Source organism: Lissotriton vulgaris, chromosome 9 (genome assembly GCF_964263255.1).
Source record: "Lissotriton vulgaris chromosome 9, aLisVul1.2, whole genome shotgun sequence".
Classification (NCBI taxonomy): domain Eukaryota; kingdom Metazoa; phylum Chordata; class Amphibia; order Caudata; family Salamandridae; genus Lissotriton; species Lissotriton vulgaris.
The window spans coordinates 617,256,281-617,273,798 of record NC_141697.1 but is presented as its reverse complement, the minus strand read 5'-3'; the positions used below and the strand labels follow the sequence as shown (position 1 = coordinate 617,273,798).

The 17,518-nt window shown below is 45.1% G+C and overlaps 1 protein-coding gene across 1 annotated transcript in view; it reads right to left on the bottom strand.

Moving 5' to 3' along the window:
• PRX (periaxin) overlaps positions 1-17,518 on the bottom strand; it is a 290,364-nt gene that overhangs the window by 51,036 nt on the left and 221,810 nt on the right. Inside the window, exons 4-5 of the mRNA XM_086938249.1 lie at positions 14,125-14,244; positions 13,317-13,476 (exon numbers count right to left, since the gene is read on the bottom strand). Of these exons, the coding sequence (XP_086794375.1) occupies positions 13,317-13,476; positions 14,125-14,151 (187 nt within the window). The 5' untranslated portion in view covers positions 14,152-14,244. The remainder of the gene's footprint in view (positions 1-13,316; positions 13,477-14,124; positions 14,245-17,518) is intronic.

The window sequence follows — 17,518 nt, the reverse complement described above, 5'->3', positions numbered from 1 at the left end:
GCTTTGGACCCCCCACATATCCGTGGCCTCATAAGAGCCAGAGGCACCTCTGTCTTGGCTCATAGTCTTTAGCCAAGGATCCTTCTGAGACACTATTTTCCAGCACTATTCCACTGTTTTATAAAGTTCCCTCCCTGAGCCGTGCCATCCCAGATTCATTCCTGAGCCTGTCACCTCCACTTTCGAACACAGATTGGGTTGCATTTGTCACACTTGCCAATCTCACTCATGTGCACCACCTTTGGCAGGGCATATAGATATTTCTGATGTTTCCAATCACCACAGATGTTTCTGGCGGCCAGCTACCTGCTCAACCACTCCATGGTGTTTCCATCACATTGCTTGCTCTGTGGCTATCCTTGAGGCTCCCCGTTCCTTACCATTACTATAAGACACTCTTTGTTGCAGCCAGTACCTGTCTTCTTGTGCTCAGTTCACCTTTCTGCAAGTCCTCTTCACTGAAGATCCACTGGCAGAGTCCTTCACTGATTTGTGCCAGACCCTGCAAGGGTCCAGTCTATAGAGCGCTTGTGAGAGGCTGGGCTTAGGTCTACTTCACCGCAGCAGATACAGGGTCACTGATCACTAACCCACAAAAAATAGACCACATTAACCCTATACTGATCCTGCTCAAATGGATACCCATAAAGGCCAGATACTGCTTCAGATTACCATGCATCATCTTCAAAGTTTTGAAACTGAACACTGTCAAGCTGTCGTGTAATTCCTGGGAATCCCCAAGACCTGTGTGTTTTGGACAACCTAAACTGAGGGCTTGGTGTCCAAACCGACTCCGGACACCCCCCAGGATATGTCAGCCGTTAGACCAGCTAGCTCTACAGTGCCAATACCGCCCCCCTGCATTCTAAAGTGGTGTAGGTAGTTTCTGGAAACCACTGAGCATGACAACCCTGATTCCTCAGGGATCGTGGAAAATAGTGCAGTACTTTTCTCTCAGTTACTCGTGCTTACTTATTCTCAGGAAATACACAAGATGGCAAGTAGATTCCTCAGGGATCGTGGAAAATAGTGCAGTACTTTTCTCTCAGTCACTCGTGCTTACTTATTCTCAGGAAATACACAAGATGGCAAGTAGGACGTTTTCAATAAGTATTTATTGGTCCAACGACAGTCTTGTGTAAAACATATTTGCTGCGACAATTAGAAGACAGAAGCATACAAACAAAATCGCAAGTGCTAATATGGTAAACAGTAGATACGTTTCTACCATTGTGCTAAGAAGATAAAATGAACATAGACAATTCAGATAAAACAGTAGCATTTGCATACTCCTCTAATGCGTGCCCTACGTACTTTGCCTAAATGTACCTAGCCTAGATATTTAGGTATAGTATGTATATATGCATATGTGTATGTAGCCAAGAATCCCCTAGGGAAGCTCCAACCCCCTCATCTGAAGGTAGAGAATGAAGGAACCCGTCTCTGCTCTGAGGATGACACCCCACAAGGGATGTCAGGAAGCTGCGTGTCGAAGATTCAGCATGCAGGACCCCGTGTCAGCTTGGAAGGAATTCTCCTCTGATTTGCAGAGGGGAATCAGGGTCTTATATACTAGAGTCCTCACTCCAGGGTTTCTTCTAGAATCAATATGTTTTTAACCCCTTCCATGCTGATGACGAACCCCAGCCGTCATGCACTACGGTGCTCGTGTGCTGATGACGGCTGGGGTTCGTCACGGCCCGCCCCTGTTCGTGTTGTTTACAGCACACCAGAGGAATCGCGGCCGCATGGAAGGGGTTACAACTATCATAAATGTTTTGAAAACAATCATGAATGTTTTTCCAAACAAATGCGATCATGCACAGTAGGCTGTTGGCCAAGGATTAAAAAAGTGGTGACCCTTATACAGAATAGTTATGCCGTCCCTGGGACGTGCTTATGTACGTCATGTACAGTGTTATTTTGCTAATATACTAAGAGCCTGTTCACGAAGAGACAGGGATAACTGTTAGGTAAAAGGTCACCCTTTAGAACTGTTATTGTCTTGTGCATGGGACAATGTATGTAAAATGTGGCATAAAAGACAGGACTAGCCTAACGAAAAGCCTTTGAGAAGAAATTTAAGTGATGGCTCTATTCACTTGTTCTGCAAAGTGCCAAAATATACCAGTTAAAAAGAAAACTGCACAGTGAAACACTGTTGCTTTCGTAAATATGTCTCTTGTGGTAGAGTCACATGCATGTGAATGACAGCTATGCCTTATGCAACATTGACCGAGAATATTTGCAGAACCTAACAACTGTCCGTTTGAAGTGCTGTGCTGGTGCCTTAACTGCGGTTGACAGTGATGCGGAACCTAGAATCACAGTTACATTTCTTCATTAAATCCTCTATGCTTGCTCCCTATTTAATCTTTTAGCAAGGAGCTCCTACAGTAAACCTTGTTTTGGTGAGAATCCAGTATGGAAAATAGCATGTGATAGAACATGTACTAAATTACAAGAACAGGCCTTATCTACATAGAACAGCTGGTATTTTGCCAGGAGGACTTTGGCAATAGACTAAGGCCCTGAATCTCCCAGGTAAAATTACATTTTTGTGTACGTTTACGATTGTTTGGTATTCACAAAGGGATTTACGAGCAGTAGCTTTATGAGTGCGGCGTCTCCACACATAAAAAGATAGGACAGGTAATCAGTAATTACAAGATGTAGTCAGATTGACTGTATTGTAGAAAGGCAGAGGGCAAAATTAGGTCACCCAGAAAATATAAATGAAAATATAATCTACAGAACAATCAGATATTATTATACGAACCCCATGCTATACGTGGTTATTTGTGAGCTCTAGTTACAAACGTTGTACTACTCCCTGGCATGTTTCAGTTCAGAACATTTTGCTTCTGCCAGCCTTTGTATGAAATGTAGGCAATTATGCATATCTCTAAATTAGATTATCCCTAATCATTTTTTAGGGTAATACAAAGTTTAGCAGTCCATCAAAAATGCTAACTATCCACCAGTGTGAGCAGCCCCCGGTAAATGTCACTATGAAATTGTTACTATCCATTTTGCGAAAACGAAGAGGTTTGAAATAGGCTAACATTAATATTTAATACCCTCTGCACTCAAAACACATAAAGAGAGGGACCTGCGAAAAAGCAGAAATCATCTTGCACAGTTTTCCATTCCTTTTGCATGATCTCTCATTTCAAAAATGACTCTAAAGGACAACAGAAACTTTTGCCCACCATAAAATTGCTGCACAAAACATAAAATCTGATGAGTGACTCTAGAACAGGCTGAAGAAAGAAACTGCACAACTCTGTTCGAAGAATAAGCAGCTCCTGGGTGAAAGGCCACTGATTTAAAGTGCATGTTTAAGCTTGTGCTTGAGTCAGAATAACCAGCAGTTAAACCTGGTGTTGTGAAACCTCCTTTTCTACACTTCCGGTTTCAACCTGTTATCTTCATTGGAATGGCTTTGGATTGTGGATACTTTCAACTCATGATTCTGGGGGTACAAGTTATGTTCTGATTTGTACAGCATGACAAGCAGCGGGAAATTCTGGTGATAATTTTGGTGTTGCCAGCACAAGGCCAGGGCCCCTAGTCTGTGAGTGAATGCTTTTGTCAGTGATTCAGGGTAAGATACATTGGCCTTGGACTCAAACATGAACTAATCAAGTTAGTTTCTCTCTCTGTCCCATTTTAATCAAGATTTTGATTTTTTTTTTTGAATTAGACGACAGATGACGTGCTTTCCATTTTATTTTTAAGGCCTGCATATATAATTGTCAGTCATTTAGGAATCCAAACTTCAAGATTTGCAGTTTAAAATTCATCAAATTGGGTCTATTCACAAACTACACTTTATAGTGAGTTTAGTAGTATTACAATATTACATGCAAACACTTTTCATTAACAACACTTACGTATTAGCTCTAACATAGTACATTCATACTTTAAAAATTCATACTCAAAAACATAGTTTTGGACACATAAATGAAATACACAATGTAATCTCAGTTTTTTGGGATAGTCGAATTCTTTGGGGGGGAGGGGGGAATCTAAATGCAGGGCTCTCCCTCCTGCATGCAGAGATGTTCCTCCACATGCAGTGTTTTTTTCCAGGTGTGGTGGTCTCCTCCCTGTACGGTGCGTTCTATGCCAAGTAGAACTTAAAAAACAGTTGTAAAGTTACTAGTAACAAACTTTACTGTGATAGATTATGTTTGTGCAGATTCCCCATCCTAAACTGAGGTTGGTGGAGGCGTGCAAATCTACTCCCTGGGGTAAGTTTACACTCCGAAATGGCGATAGCCAAAGTTGTAAAGTTACTATAAAGTGTGAGAGTAAATTTACACATGAGTAAATCTGCACATGTAAATTTACTTGAGTGAATAGGCCCCATAGACTGCAACCCGTTGTCAACTAAACTTTTAGTTACCATTAATGTTTCATTATCCTATTCTTAGCCTTACACTTTAATTTCTCTCAATGTAAAGCACTCTAACCTTTTTCAGGATAAATGTCCATGCTCCCCCCCCCAAAAAAAAAAAAATATATATATATATATATTCCGTTATGACACCCTCCGTGTGAGAGCACACCCAAAGACAGGAAGGACCCGGCCAAACAAGGAGGAGTCCTTTATTATCAGCAGAAACCAGCATGCCCCAAGGAATATTTCTTTTTTGCATTCCCTACGCGTTTCGCAGCTCCTGCCGCTTGTTCACGGGACCGGCATGCATGCTGGCAGATGCGAAGGTAACCAGTCCATTATTTCGCCGATTTATCGCCATCCGCTAGGCAGGATTTCACACAAGGCATTGTGGGACCAGTAGTTCCTTCGTTACCATATGACCAATGCTTGGCTCTGCCTCGCACACAGTATTATACAACTCTTGACGAGCCTCCCAAAGAGCAGTTAGTTTCAATTAAAAGCTGTCCTGTCATTCCGTTTCGCTCCGTTGTTTTCTGGAACAAACAGCCCACATTTCTTCAGCGTGGTGGTGCTACTCTCCCGACCTGGGCAGGCCGGTAATATGTTCCGTTATGACACCCTCCGTGTGAGAGCACACCCAAAGACAGGAAGGACCCGGCCAAACAAGGAGGAGTCCTTTATTATCAGCAGAAACCAGCATGCCCCAAGGAATATTTCTTTTTTGCATTCCCTACGCGTTTCGCAGCTCCTGCCGCTTGTTCACGGGACCGGCATGCATGCTGGCAGATGCGAAGGTAACCAGTCCATTATTTCGCCGATTTATCGCCATCCGCTAGGCAGGATTTCACACAAGGCATTGTGGGACCAGTAGTTCCTTCGTTACCATATGACCAATGCTTGGCTCTGCCTCGCACACAGTATTATACAACTCTTGACGAGCCTCCCAAAGAGCAGTTAGTTTCAATTAAAAGCTGTCCTGTCATTCCGTTTCGCTTCGTAGTTTTCTGGAGCAAACAGCCCACATTTCTTCAGCGTGGTGGTGCTACTCTCCCGACCTGGGCAGGCCGGTAATATGTTCCGTTATGACACCCTCTGTGTGAGAGCACACCCAAAGACAGGAAGGACCCGGCCAAACAAGGAGGAGTCCTTTATTATCAGCAGAAACCAGCATGCCCCAAGGAATATTTCTTTTTTGCATTCCCTACGCGTTTCGCAGCTCCTGCCGCTTGTTCACGGGACCGGCATGCATGCTGGCAGATGCGAAGGTAACCAGTCCATTATTTCGCCGATTTATCGCCATCCGCTAGGCAGGATTTCACACAAGGCATTGTGGGACCAGTAGTTCCTTCGTTACCATATGACCAATGCTTGGCTCTGCCTCGCACACAGTATTATACAACTCTTGACGAGCCTCCCAAAGAGCAGTTAGTTTCAATTAAAAGCTGTCCTGTCATTCCGTTTCGCTCCGTAGTTTTCTGGAACAAACAGCCCACATTTCTTCAGCGTGGTGGTGCTACTCTCCCGACCTGGGCAGGCCGGTAATATGTTCCGTTATGGCACCCTCCGTGTGAGAGCACACCCAAAGACAGGAAGGACCCGGCCAAACAAGGAGGAGTCCTTTATTATCAGCAGAAACCAGCATGCCCCAAGGAATATTTCTTTTTTGCATTCCCTACGCGTTTCACAGCTCCTGCCGCTTGTTCACGGGACTGGCATGCATGCTGGCAGATGCGAAGGTAACCAGTCCATTATTTCGCCGATTTATCGCCATCCGCTAGGCAGGATTTCACACAAGGCATTGTGGGACCAGTAGTTCCTTCGTTACCATATGACCAATGCTTGGCTCTGCCTCGCACACAGTATTATACAACTCTTGACGAGCCTCCCAAAGAGCAGTTAGTTTCAATTAAAAGCTGTCCTGTCATTCCGTTTCGCTCCGTAGTTTTCTGGAACAAACAGCCCACATTTCTTCAGCGTGGTGGTGCTACTCTCCCGACCTGGGCAGGCCGGTAATATGTTCGGTTATGACACCCTCCGTGTGAGAGCACACCCAAAGACAGGAAGGACCGGCCAAACAAGGAGGAGTCCTTTATTTTTCAGCAGAAACCAGCATGCCCCAAGGAATATTTCTTTTTTGCATTCCCTACGCGTTTCGCAGCTCCTGCCGCTTGTTCACGGGACCGGCATGCATGCTGGCAGATGCGAAGGTAACCAGTCCATTATTTCGCCGATTTATCGCCATCCGCTAGGCAGGATTCCACACAAGGCATTGTGGGACCAGTAGTTCCTTCGTTACCATATGACCAATGCTTGGCTCTGCCTCGCACACAGTATTATACAACTCTTGACGAGCCTCCCAAAGAGCAGTTAGTTTCAATTAAAAGCTGTCCTGTCATTCCGTTTCGCTCCGTGGTTTTCTGGAACAAACAGCCCACATTTCTTCAGCGTGGTGATGCTACTCTCCCGACCTGGGCAGGCCGGTAATATGTTCCGTTATGACACCCTCCGTGTGAGAGCACACCCAAAGACAGGAAGGACCCGGCCAAACAAGGAGGAGTCCTTTATTATCAGCAGAAACCAGCATGCCCCAAGGAATATTTCTTTTTTGCAGTCCCTACGCGTTTCGCAGCTCCTGCCGCTTGTTCACGGGACCGGCATGCATGCTGGCAGATGCGAAGGTAACCAGTCCATTATTTCGCCGATTTATCGCCATCCGCTAGGCAGGATTTCACACAAGGCATTGTGGGACCAGTAGTTCCTTCGTTACCATATGACCAATGCTTGGCTCTGCCTCGCACACAGTATTATACAACTCTTGACGAGCCTCCCAAAGAGCAGTTAGTTTCAATTAAAAGCTGTCCTGTCATTCCGTTTCGCTCCGTTATTTTCTGGAACAAACAGCCCACATTTCTTCAGCGTGGTGGTGCTACTCTCCCGACCTGGGCAGGCCGGTAATATGTTCCGTTATGACACCCTCCGTGTGAGAGCACACCCAAAGACAGGAAGGACCCGGCCAAACAAGGAGGAGTCCTTTATTATCAGCAGAAACCAGCATGCCCCAAGGAATATTTCTTTTTTGCATTCCCTACGCGTTTCGCAGCTCCTGCCGCTTGTTCACGGGACCGGCATGCATGCTGGCAGATGCGAAGGTAACCAGTCCATTATTTCGCCGATTTATCGCCATCCGCTAGGCAGGATTTCACACAAGGCATTGTGGGACCAGTAGTTCCTTCGTTACCATATGACCAATGCTTGGCTCTGCCTCGCACACAGTATTATACAACTCTTGACGAGCCTCCCAAAGAGCAGTTAGTTTCAATTAAAAGCTGTCCTGTCATTCCGTTTCACTCCGTAGTTTTCTGGAACAAACAGCCCACATTTCTTCAGCGTGGTGGTGCTACTCTCCCGACCTGGGCAGGCCGTTAATATGTTCCGTTATGACACCCTCCGTGTGAGAGCACACCCAAAGACAGGAAGGACCCGGCCAAACAAGGAGGAGTCCTTTATTATCAGCAGAAACCAGCATGCCCCAAGGAATATTTCTTTTTTGCATTCCCTACGCGTTTCGCAGCTCCTGCCGCTTGTTCACGGGACCGGCATGCATGCTGGCAGATGCGAAGGTAACCAGTTCATTATTTCGCCGATTTATCGCCATCCGCTAGGCAGGATTTCACACAAGGCATTGTGGGACCAGTAGTTCCTTCGTTACCATATGACCAATGCTTGGCTCCGCCTCGCACACAGTATTATACAACTCTTGACGAGCCTCCCAAAGAGCAGTTAGTTTCAATTAAAAGCTGTCCTGTCATTCCGTTTCGCTCCGTAGTTTTCTGGAACAAACAGCCCACATTTCTTCAGCGTGGTGGTGCTACTCTCCCGACCTGGGCAGGCCGGTAATATGTTCCGTTATGACACCCTCCGTGTGAGAGCACACCCAAAGACAGGAAGGACCCGGCCAAACAAGGAGGAGTCCTTTATTATCAGCAGAAACCAGCATGCCCCAAGGAATATTTCTTTTTTGCATTCCCTACGCGTTTCGCAGCTCCTGCCGCTTGTTCACGGGACCGGCATGCATGCTGGCAGATGCGAAGGTAACCAGTCCATTATTTCGCCGATTTATCGCCATCCGCTAGGCAGGATTTCACACAAGGCATTGTGGGACCAGTAGTTCCTTCGTTACCATATGACCAATGCTTGGCTCCGCCTCGCACACAGTATTATACAACTCTTGACGAGCCTCCCAAAGAGCAGTTAGTTTCAATTAAAAGCTGTCCTGTCATTCCGTTTCGCTCCGTAGTTTTCTGGAACAAACAGCCCACATTTCTTCAGCGTGGTGGTGCTACTCTCCCGACCTGGGCAGGCCGGTAATATGTTCCGTTATGACACCCTCCGTGTGAGAGCACACCCAAAGACAGGAAGGACCCGGCCAAACAAGGAGGAGTCCTTTATTATCAGCAGAAACCAGCATGCCCCAAGGAATATTTCTTTTTTGCATTCCCTACGCGTTTCGCAGCTCCTGCCGCTTGTTCACGGGACCGGCATGCATGCTGGCAGATGCGAAGGTAACCAGTCCATTATTTCGCCGATTTATCGCCATCCGCTAGGCAGGATTTCACACAAGGCATTGTGGGACCAGTAGTTCCTTCGTTACCATATGACCAATGCTTGGCTCTGCCTCGCACACAGTATTATACAACTCTTGACGAGCCTCCCAAAGAGCAGTTAGTTTCAATTAAAAGCTGTCCTGTCATTCTGTTTCGCTCCGTAGTTTTCTGGAACAAACAGCCCACATTTCTTCAGCGTGGTGGTGCTACTGGGCAGGCCGGTAATATGTTCCGTTATGACACCCTCCGTGTGAGAGCACACCCAAAGACAGGAAGGACCCGGCCAAACAAGAAGGAGTCCTTTATTATCAGCAGAAACCAGCATGCCCCAAGGAATATTTCTTTTTTGCATTCCCTACGCGTTTCGCAGCTCCTGCCACTTGTTCACGGGACCGGCATGCATGCTGGCAGATGCGAAGGTAACCAGTCCATTATTTCGCCGATTTATCGCCATCCGCTAGGCAGGATTTCACACAAGGCATTGTGGGACCAGTAGTTCCTTCGTTACCATATGACCAATGCTTGGCTCTGCCTCGCACACAGTATTATACAACTCTTGATGAGCCTCCCAAAGAGCAGTTAGTTTCAATTAAAAGCTGTCCTGTCATTCCGTTTCGCTCCGTAGTTTTCTGGAACAAACAGCCCACATTTCTTCAGCGTGGTGGTGCTACTCTCCCGACCTGGGCAGGCCGGTAATATGTTCCGTTATGACACCCTCCGTGTGAGAGCACACCCAAAGACAGGAAGGACCCGGCCAAACAAGGAGGAGTCCTTTATTATCAGCAGAAACCAGCATGCCCAAAGGAATATTTCTTTTTTGCATTCCCTACGCGTTTTGCAGCTCCTGCCGCTTGTTCACGGGACCGGCATGCATGCTGGCAGATGCGAAGGTAACCAGTCCATTATTTCGCCGATTTATCGCCATCCGCTAGGCAGGATTTCACACAAGGCATTGTGGGACCAGTAGTTCCTTCGTTACCATATGACCAATGCTTGGCTCTGCCTCGCACACAGTATTATACAACTCTTGACGAGCCTCCCAAAGAGCAGTTAGTTTCAATTAAAAGCTGTCCTGTCATTCCGTTTCGCTCCATAGTTTTCTGGAACAAACAGCCCACATTTCTTCAGCGTGGTGGTGCTACTCTCCCGACCTGGGCAGGCCGGTAATATGTTCCGTTATGACACCCTCTGTGTGAGAGCACACCCAAAGACAGGAAGGACCGGCCAAACAAGGAGGAGTCCTTTATTATCAGCAGAAACCAGCATGCCCCAAGGAATATTTCTTTTTTGCATTCCCTACGCGTTTCGCAGCTCCTGCCGCTTGTTCACGGGACCGGCATGCATGCTGGCAGATGCGAAGGTAACCAGTCCATTATTTCGCCGATTTATCGCCATCCGCTAGGCAGGATTTCACACAAGGCATTGTGGGACCAGTAGTTCCTTCGTTACCATATGACCAATGCTTGGCTCTGCCTCGCACACAGTATTATACAACTCTTGACGAGCCTCCCAAAGAGCAGTTAGTTTCAATTAAAAGCTGTCCTGTCATTCCGTTTCGCTCCGTAGTTTTCTGGAACAAACAGCCCACATTTCTTCAGCGTGGTGGTGCTACTCTCTCGACCTGGGCAGGCCGGTAATATGTTCCGTTATGACACCCTCCGGGTGAGAGCACACCCAAAGACAGGAAGGACCCGGCCAAACAAGGAGGAGTCCTTTATTATTAGCAGAAACCAACATGCCCCAAGGAATATTTCTTTTTTGCATTCCCTACGCGTTTCGCAGCTCCTGCCGCTTGTTCACGGGACCGGCATGCATGCTGGCAGATGCGAAGGTAACCAGTCCATTATTTCGCCGATTTATCGCCATCCGCTAGGCAGGATTTCACACAAGGCATTGTGGGACCAGTAGTTCCTTCGTTACCATATGACCAATGCTTGGCTCTGCCTCGCACACAGTATTATACAACTCTTGACGAGCCTCCCAAAGAGCAGTTAGTTTCAATTAAAAGCTGTCCTGTCATTCCGTTTCGCTCCGTAGTTTTCTGGAACAAACAGCCCACATTTCTTCAGCGTGGTGGTGCTACTCTCCCGACCTGGGCAGGCCGGTAATATGTTCCGTTATGACACCCTCCGTGTGAGAGCACACCCAAAGACAGGAAGGACCCGGCCAAACAAGGAGGAGTCCTTTATTATCAGCAGAAACCAGCATGCCCCAAGGAATATTTCTTTTTTGCATTCCCTACGCGTTTCGCAGCTCCTGCCGCTTGTTCACGGGACCGGCATGCATGCTGGCAGATGCGAAGGTAACCAGTCCATTATTTCGCCGATTTATCGCCATCCGCTAGGCAGGATTTCACACAAGGCATTGTGGGACCAGTAGTTCCTTCGTTACCATATGACCAATGCTTGGCTCTGCCTCGCACACAGTATTATACAACTCTTGACGAGCCTCCCAAAGAGCAGTTAGTTTCAATTAAAAGCTGTCCTGTCATTCCGTTTCGCTCCGTAGTTTTCTGGAACAAACAGCCCACATTTCTTCAGCGTGGTGGTGCTACTCTCCCGACCTGGGCAGGCCGGTAATATGTTCCGTTATGACACCCTCCGTGTGAGAGCACACCCAAAGACAGGAAGGACCCGGCCAAACAAGGAGGAGTCCTTTATTATCAGCAGAAACCAGCATGCCCCAAGGAATATTTCTTTTTTGCATTCCCTACGCGTTTCGCAGCTCCTGCCGCTTGTTCACGGGACCGGCATGCATGCTGGCAGATGCGAAGGTAACCAGTCCATTATTTCGCCGATTTATCGCCATCCGCTAGGCAGGATTTCACACAAGGCATTGTGGGACCAGTAGTTCCTTCGTTACCATATGACCAATGCTTGGCTCTGCCTCGCACACAGTATTATACAACTCTTGACGAGCCTCCCAAAGAGCAGTTAGTTTCAATTAAAAGCTGTCCTGTCATTCCGTTTCGCATACATATATATATATATATATATATATATATATTTTTTTTTTTTATTTTTTTTCAGCAAAAACGTTTCAATGAAGAAACACGCCGCACACTACTCCGGCTTAGGTTTATTTTCTGTAGGTTCCCCACCTCAGGTGGGGAACCTACAGAAAATAAACCTAAGCATTTAACAAACGGAGTAGTGTGCGGCGTGTTTCTTCATTGAAACGTTTTTGCTGAAAAGTATCACTGCAAGGGTGTCCTGAACCTTGCCGCCGGCACCAGCTTGTGATGCTCCTCTCATTTTGGGACATTTGCTTGTGATATATGTATATATATATATATATAAATATAGATATATATATATATATATATATATATATATATATATATATATATTATATATTTTCCTATTGGATACTTTGAAGAGTGGGATAAATCATTTTTGAACATTAGAATAGACTTTTAGTTTTATTGGAACAACAGAAGCCAAAACGAGGACCATTGTTAAAAAAAATCTACAACCAGATAGTTTTAAGATGTTTAGACAACAGATTCCTGTGACTGTAACGTAGCCTGTTATTAATGCTTAGATATCTAATATCTCTTTTTCCCTAATAGGGGTGTGCATTGAATCAGTAGCCTATTTTAGTTGCAATGATCTGACAGACACAACCATTGCTAGGCTAATCTCTAACAATAGTTAATACACAGGAAAATATTTTTTTATTGTTTTACTATACTTGAAATTTGGTTCTGATTTGCATGTTCAAACCTGTGGCCTGCACGTTTCAAATGGATCTCCAGAGCAGTTGCATTAACCCACTCTGCTATCATTTAAAAATGGAACGAAGGAAGCTGTTACTGGCACACTTCAAGGCCTTACAATTCGCACTTGCAGGCAGGCGGTAATAAGCTGGATGAGTGGCATGTCCAATATTTTAATTTGTTGTGGTGTAAAATTTATGATTAAAGTTATCAAAAGCAGATATGATTAAAGTTATCAAAAGCAGATACGGAGTAAATGTACGTGGGCTCCTGCTTGGGGATTTTTAGATTTGGTAATTTTTTTAGATGTTTTACTGAAATATGACGTTATTATGTGGTGCTATTTATACATATATATTTTTATGTACTTCATGCTTTATGGTTATGATAAACCAAATAAAGTTGTTTTTGACTTGACTTGACACTCTGCTATTGTACTTGTTTGCAATTCAAATTCTGCACAAACCTTCCAAATGTTGTGCTCGCTCTGCCCCTTCTTTCACCAGTCAACTTATCCGCCCCATGTTGGCACAGACCTCTTTCATTTTGGCCCAATAAACGATGTGGAAACTAAAACACTGCTTACCTTCCTGTAGACTCAAGGATTTGGCAGCAGGAGAATCCTTTTGCACGTCTTTGATAAAAAGACCACTTTTTCCACCGCCCGAAACACTGATCCCGCTCACTCCAGCTTCCGCTTCCGTTTCCATGACGATCTGCACCATCTCTGTTTTTCTCACAACCTCCTGACAGGAGAGATACATTCCGACAATTCAGGAGGTGAACACCACAGTAGAACATTTACTCTATGAAGATACCAGCTATGTTTCTGTGTATTGACCACAAAGGGTCAGAGCAATTAAAAGAAACCAAATGTTGGTTCTCTGAAGTTATGAAAGTAAAACGTTAATCTGTACAACAATTTTTACAGATTAAAAAAATTCTCATTGCAAATCCAATTCAAATCCAAAGTTCACGTTCTGCTCTCTAGAGCAGCTAAATGAGCTGGAAGGATAATTTAAACAAGCAATTGCAATAGGTCTTGCATTTCTGAAAGTATGAGCTATTGGCGTTGTAAACAATAATGGGCCATATTATCAAGAAAGGGCGATACATTATCGCCGCTTTTATCGGCAGGAAACTGCTGCTAAAGCGGCGATAATGGGCTTGATAATATGGCCTTGTGAATTCCCATAGAAGCCCAGGTTGTTAACCTGGGCTTCTATGGGAATTCACAAGGCCATATTATTATTCAAAAGGTCTAACTGGGTGTGTGACGACATTCCCCATGAACATGCATTAGGGTTCCTACAACTCTGTGGGGCTGTGCCATGACCTACAGAGCATTTCTATCAGAAATACGACATGATCCGTATATTTCAAGGAAACAGTACCCCCGTTTCTGATTGTTTAGGTTCCATCTCGGCGTCAGACCGCTGTAAACTTCTCCTCTGATTCTGTCCTTTTAGCTGCAGCACTTGTTTTAGCTCCGCGTGCAGCTTTTCCTTCTGCGCCTAGGAAAGAACGACAGGGTTTGTCAGCAAAGCCTTCACTGCCCTGAAGAGGGCGCCAACAGACAGCACATAAACAAAAGCTGCAGCAGGCGACACCGGCATCGCTTTCCAAGAATACAATAATCAAGGCCGCAAGGGACTTTTTAGTCTTTCCTCATCTTTTCATGCTAAGTCCCCCTGGAATGATAAGCAACCGAGTCACATAAAAATGCAGAACATTGCTAAATAAGGTGATGCTCATAGCCGAGGCGAGGAAGGGAATGCGGGGCCTCGCTGACTGATGCCGAGAGCTGATTCCACTGCGCGCTCTTTTACATAGGCATTTTTTTATTCTACACAGAGAGAAAAAAACACAGTGGGCAAAGCCTCTCAGGGCTCGAAGATGTTTTGGAAACTCTATGCGGCGCTGCCAGCGGCCCAATGTCATGTTGACGTTCAGTCACTACAGTCTTCGCTTTTCATCCAGCAGAACCTTGCACTAAACGCATACTTGTAATGATGAACGTGAAACTACAAGTCCCAGAATGCATTGTGGTTTGGGGTAAGAAGTCAAAGCTGGCTGTGTGTGTGGGATACCTACTTATGGAGTGCCAACATTACTGCCCAGCTTCTGCTGCCGTAGGCATATCTATTCCTTTGTCAGGAGCGCATAGCGCGCTGATACCTGTTTTCTGCTTTGCTTGGTGGTACTTGTTTTCTTCAATTTGGAAAAGACATAAGGCAAAGCAAAAATATAAGTAAGAGAATGCAAAGAAAAACGAAGGACTGGCAGCAGGCAGCTTTCAACCCTGTTGGACCTACACCGGGGTTCCATGACTAGCCTTCGGCCTCGTTCCTCTACATGGTCACAGAACAGTGACATGCAATATTCTTATAATGTATGGAAGGGGGTATGTTATCCTGTATATAATGCTTGGAAGCCTGAAATCCTTTTCTCAATGCCTGTCTCTAAATTCCTTCTTACACTCTAGATGTGATCTCGTTGGTCCCTGTAGGAAATCTGGCTTTTTAGCATGGTCACCCCTATTTTTCACTTTTTGCTGGACTGTACATTTTTGATGACTTTACCCCTAACCAGGAATACATGTGTCTGTCATCCCTCCTTACACATGGCTGAATTGCATACTCCTAATTGGTACATTTGCCTTGTCTTTAAGTCCCTAGTATATGGAACAAAATGTACCCAAGCCGACAAATTAAATGGCAATAGTGGGCTGCAGCACATACTGACCACCCAGTATAGTGGCAGTGTAAACATGGCTTCAGGCCTACCATTAAAACCTGACAGTAACAGTGCCAAACATGCACCGCAACCTGTTTAAATAAACACTTTTGACAGGTAAAAAGCTTAATTATAAATATAAATAAGTCATGCTTATATAGGCCTTATAACCCACAAGGCATGGCATTTAAAAGTAGGGCATGTACAAATGTAAAGTTAACATGTCCTTACAGTGACAAGGCCTAAAACATATTTACACTGTGGCAGGCCTAGCTGTCCTATGTAGAAAATCAGAGAAGAGATTAAAATACTAACAATGTATCTCGGGAAAAAGACCACCTAGTAAAATAATGAAAGCACTATTTTTAATAGTTATTAAAAATCCAATCCAATGGCGAAGTCAGTTTTGTAATAAATATTAAGGGAAAGTAACTTTTCGAAAAGTAAAGTTATCCTTTACCTGGTACAAATGTCAGAAGGCTAATTAGCATAAGTCTCTGCCAGCTCTCAGCCTGTGCTCAGCCTTGAATAGATGTGAAAAAGTTATACAATTAATCCCAGGGCTGACCTGAATGGGTAGAGATGGTTCCTCTAAACTCCGCGGAATATGTAGGGTGGGGGCTCTGGGCATCCTTTTTAACAGCACAGTGTCAAATCCTGCTTGACAGGTCTGTTGAACCACATGTAACACTTCAAAGCGAGAGAACATGATGCCAAGACAATTATTGTGTAGCCACTGACTGGTTGCTGGAGGATCTAGCTTTTGTCCTACCTGACTTCCGTCTCTGTGTTTGCTGTGGGTACAGTGGCTGCCTCAAACTGGATTTTAGTGTGAGATGTGGGAGCACACCAGGCAGGCTTCTCCAACGAGTAGCTCACCAGCAACCTGTGAGTAGCTCTCCTGTGTGCAACCCAGCCTACTAATCTAGAAGCCTTTGCTTGGCTGAATGAACATATGTATATCAACATTGAAAAGTGAGTATTCAACATGAAAATGTGTGTTTTTTTCAAAACCCCTAACTTCCATACTGTATTTAAAACTGATATTGGTAGAGTTATGACTAATAATATTAAGTTACAATTATTACCCTGGCGCCAAGAGCATTGGAGATATGGCTATTATGTATTAACCCTGTAGAGGCATTCAACGTTTGAAAAGCATTTTTTACATTACTGCTGATAATCCTGCCCTGTGGTGATCACGGCTGGTAATCTTGCAAAGGGTGGCCACTAATAAAATCTTTTCTTATGTGTATGACAATAATGTTATTAGTAGCTCAGGATGTTTTTCATTGAACATAAGTAGCTTTTATTGCTGTAAATGTTGGCGACCCCTGCACTAGGGTTACAATAGTGCCCTCATCACACTCTCCCCAGGCCTCAAAGCCTAAGTCTAGTGAGGCTGAAGACATACGCCATCTTGAAAATGCCCTGCCATGTGGCATTGTGGGCATGTTTGCAGTAAGGCAAACAGGAACTGCTGAAAAGGTGTGTAGGAGGTACCCATGGGAACTTTTACCCCATTGGTTAGAGATGCCCATGAGTCATTACCACATAGTATGTACTGCCAGGCATAAAAATGGCACCCCCAAGCTCCCACTTCAGAACGCTTTATGGACCTGAGGAAGATCAGAGGAGGACTGGGCCTACCTTCTGTAATTTGAGAGGATCCCTGAAGGACTAGACCTGCTCCCTCTTGTACCAAGGAAAAAAAGTGAACCCCAAGGGTCAATTGATGTAACCTCCTCTATGGTTACTGGGAGACAAGCTGCAAGAGGCCTTTTCCTGGAAGTACCCAGCTGACCAGTGGCAACTGGACCTGGACAGGACCCTGATGTTGGCCTCGCCCTGCTGGGTGAGTCTCTAATTGCCTCACTTCAGGTCCTTAGGCGCTTAAGAAGTACTCTCCTGCCGTGGATTGGGACTTAAAAAACTAAATCGGAAAGTAATCTTTGACCGAGACGAACCAGGTTGATGTAACTGACACATGCTCAGGTTAATCTAGTGACTTTAAGGGGTGATATTCCATGAGTGGAGAGTTACCCACCCCAA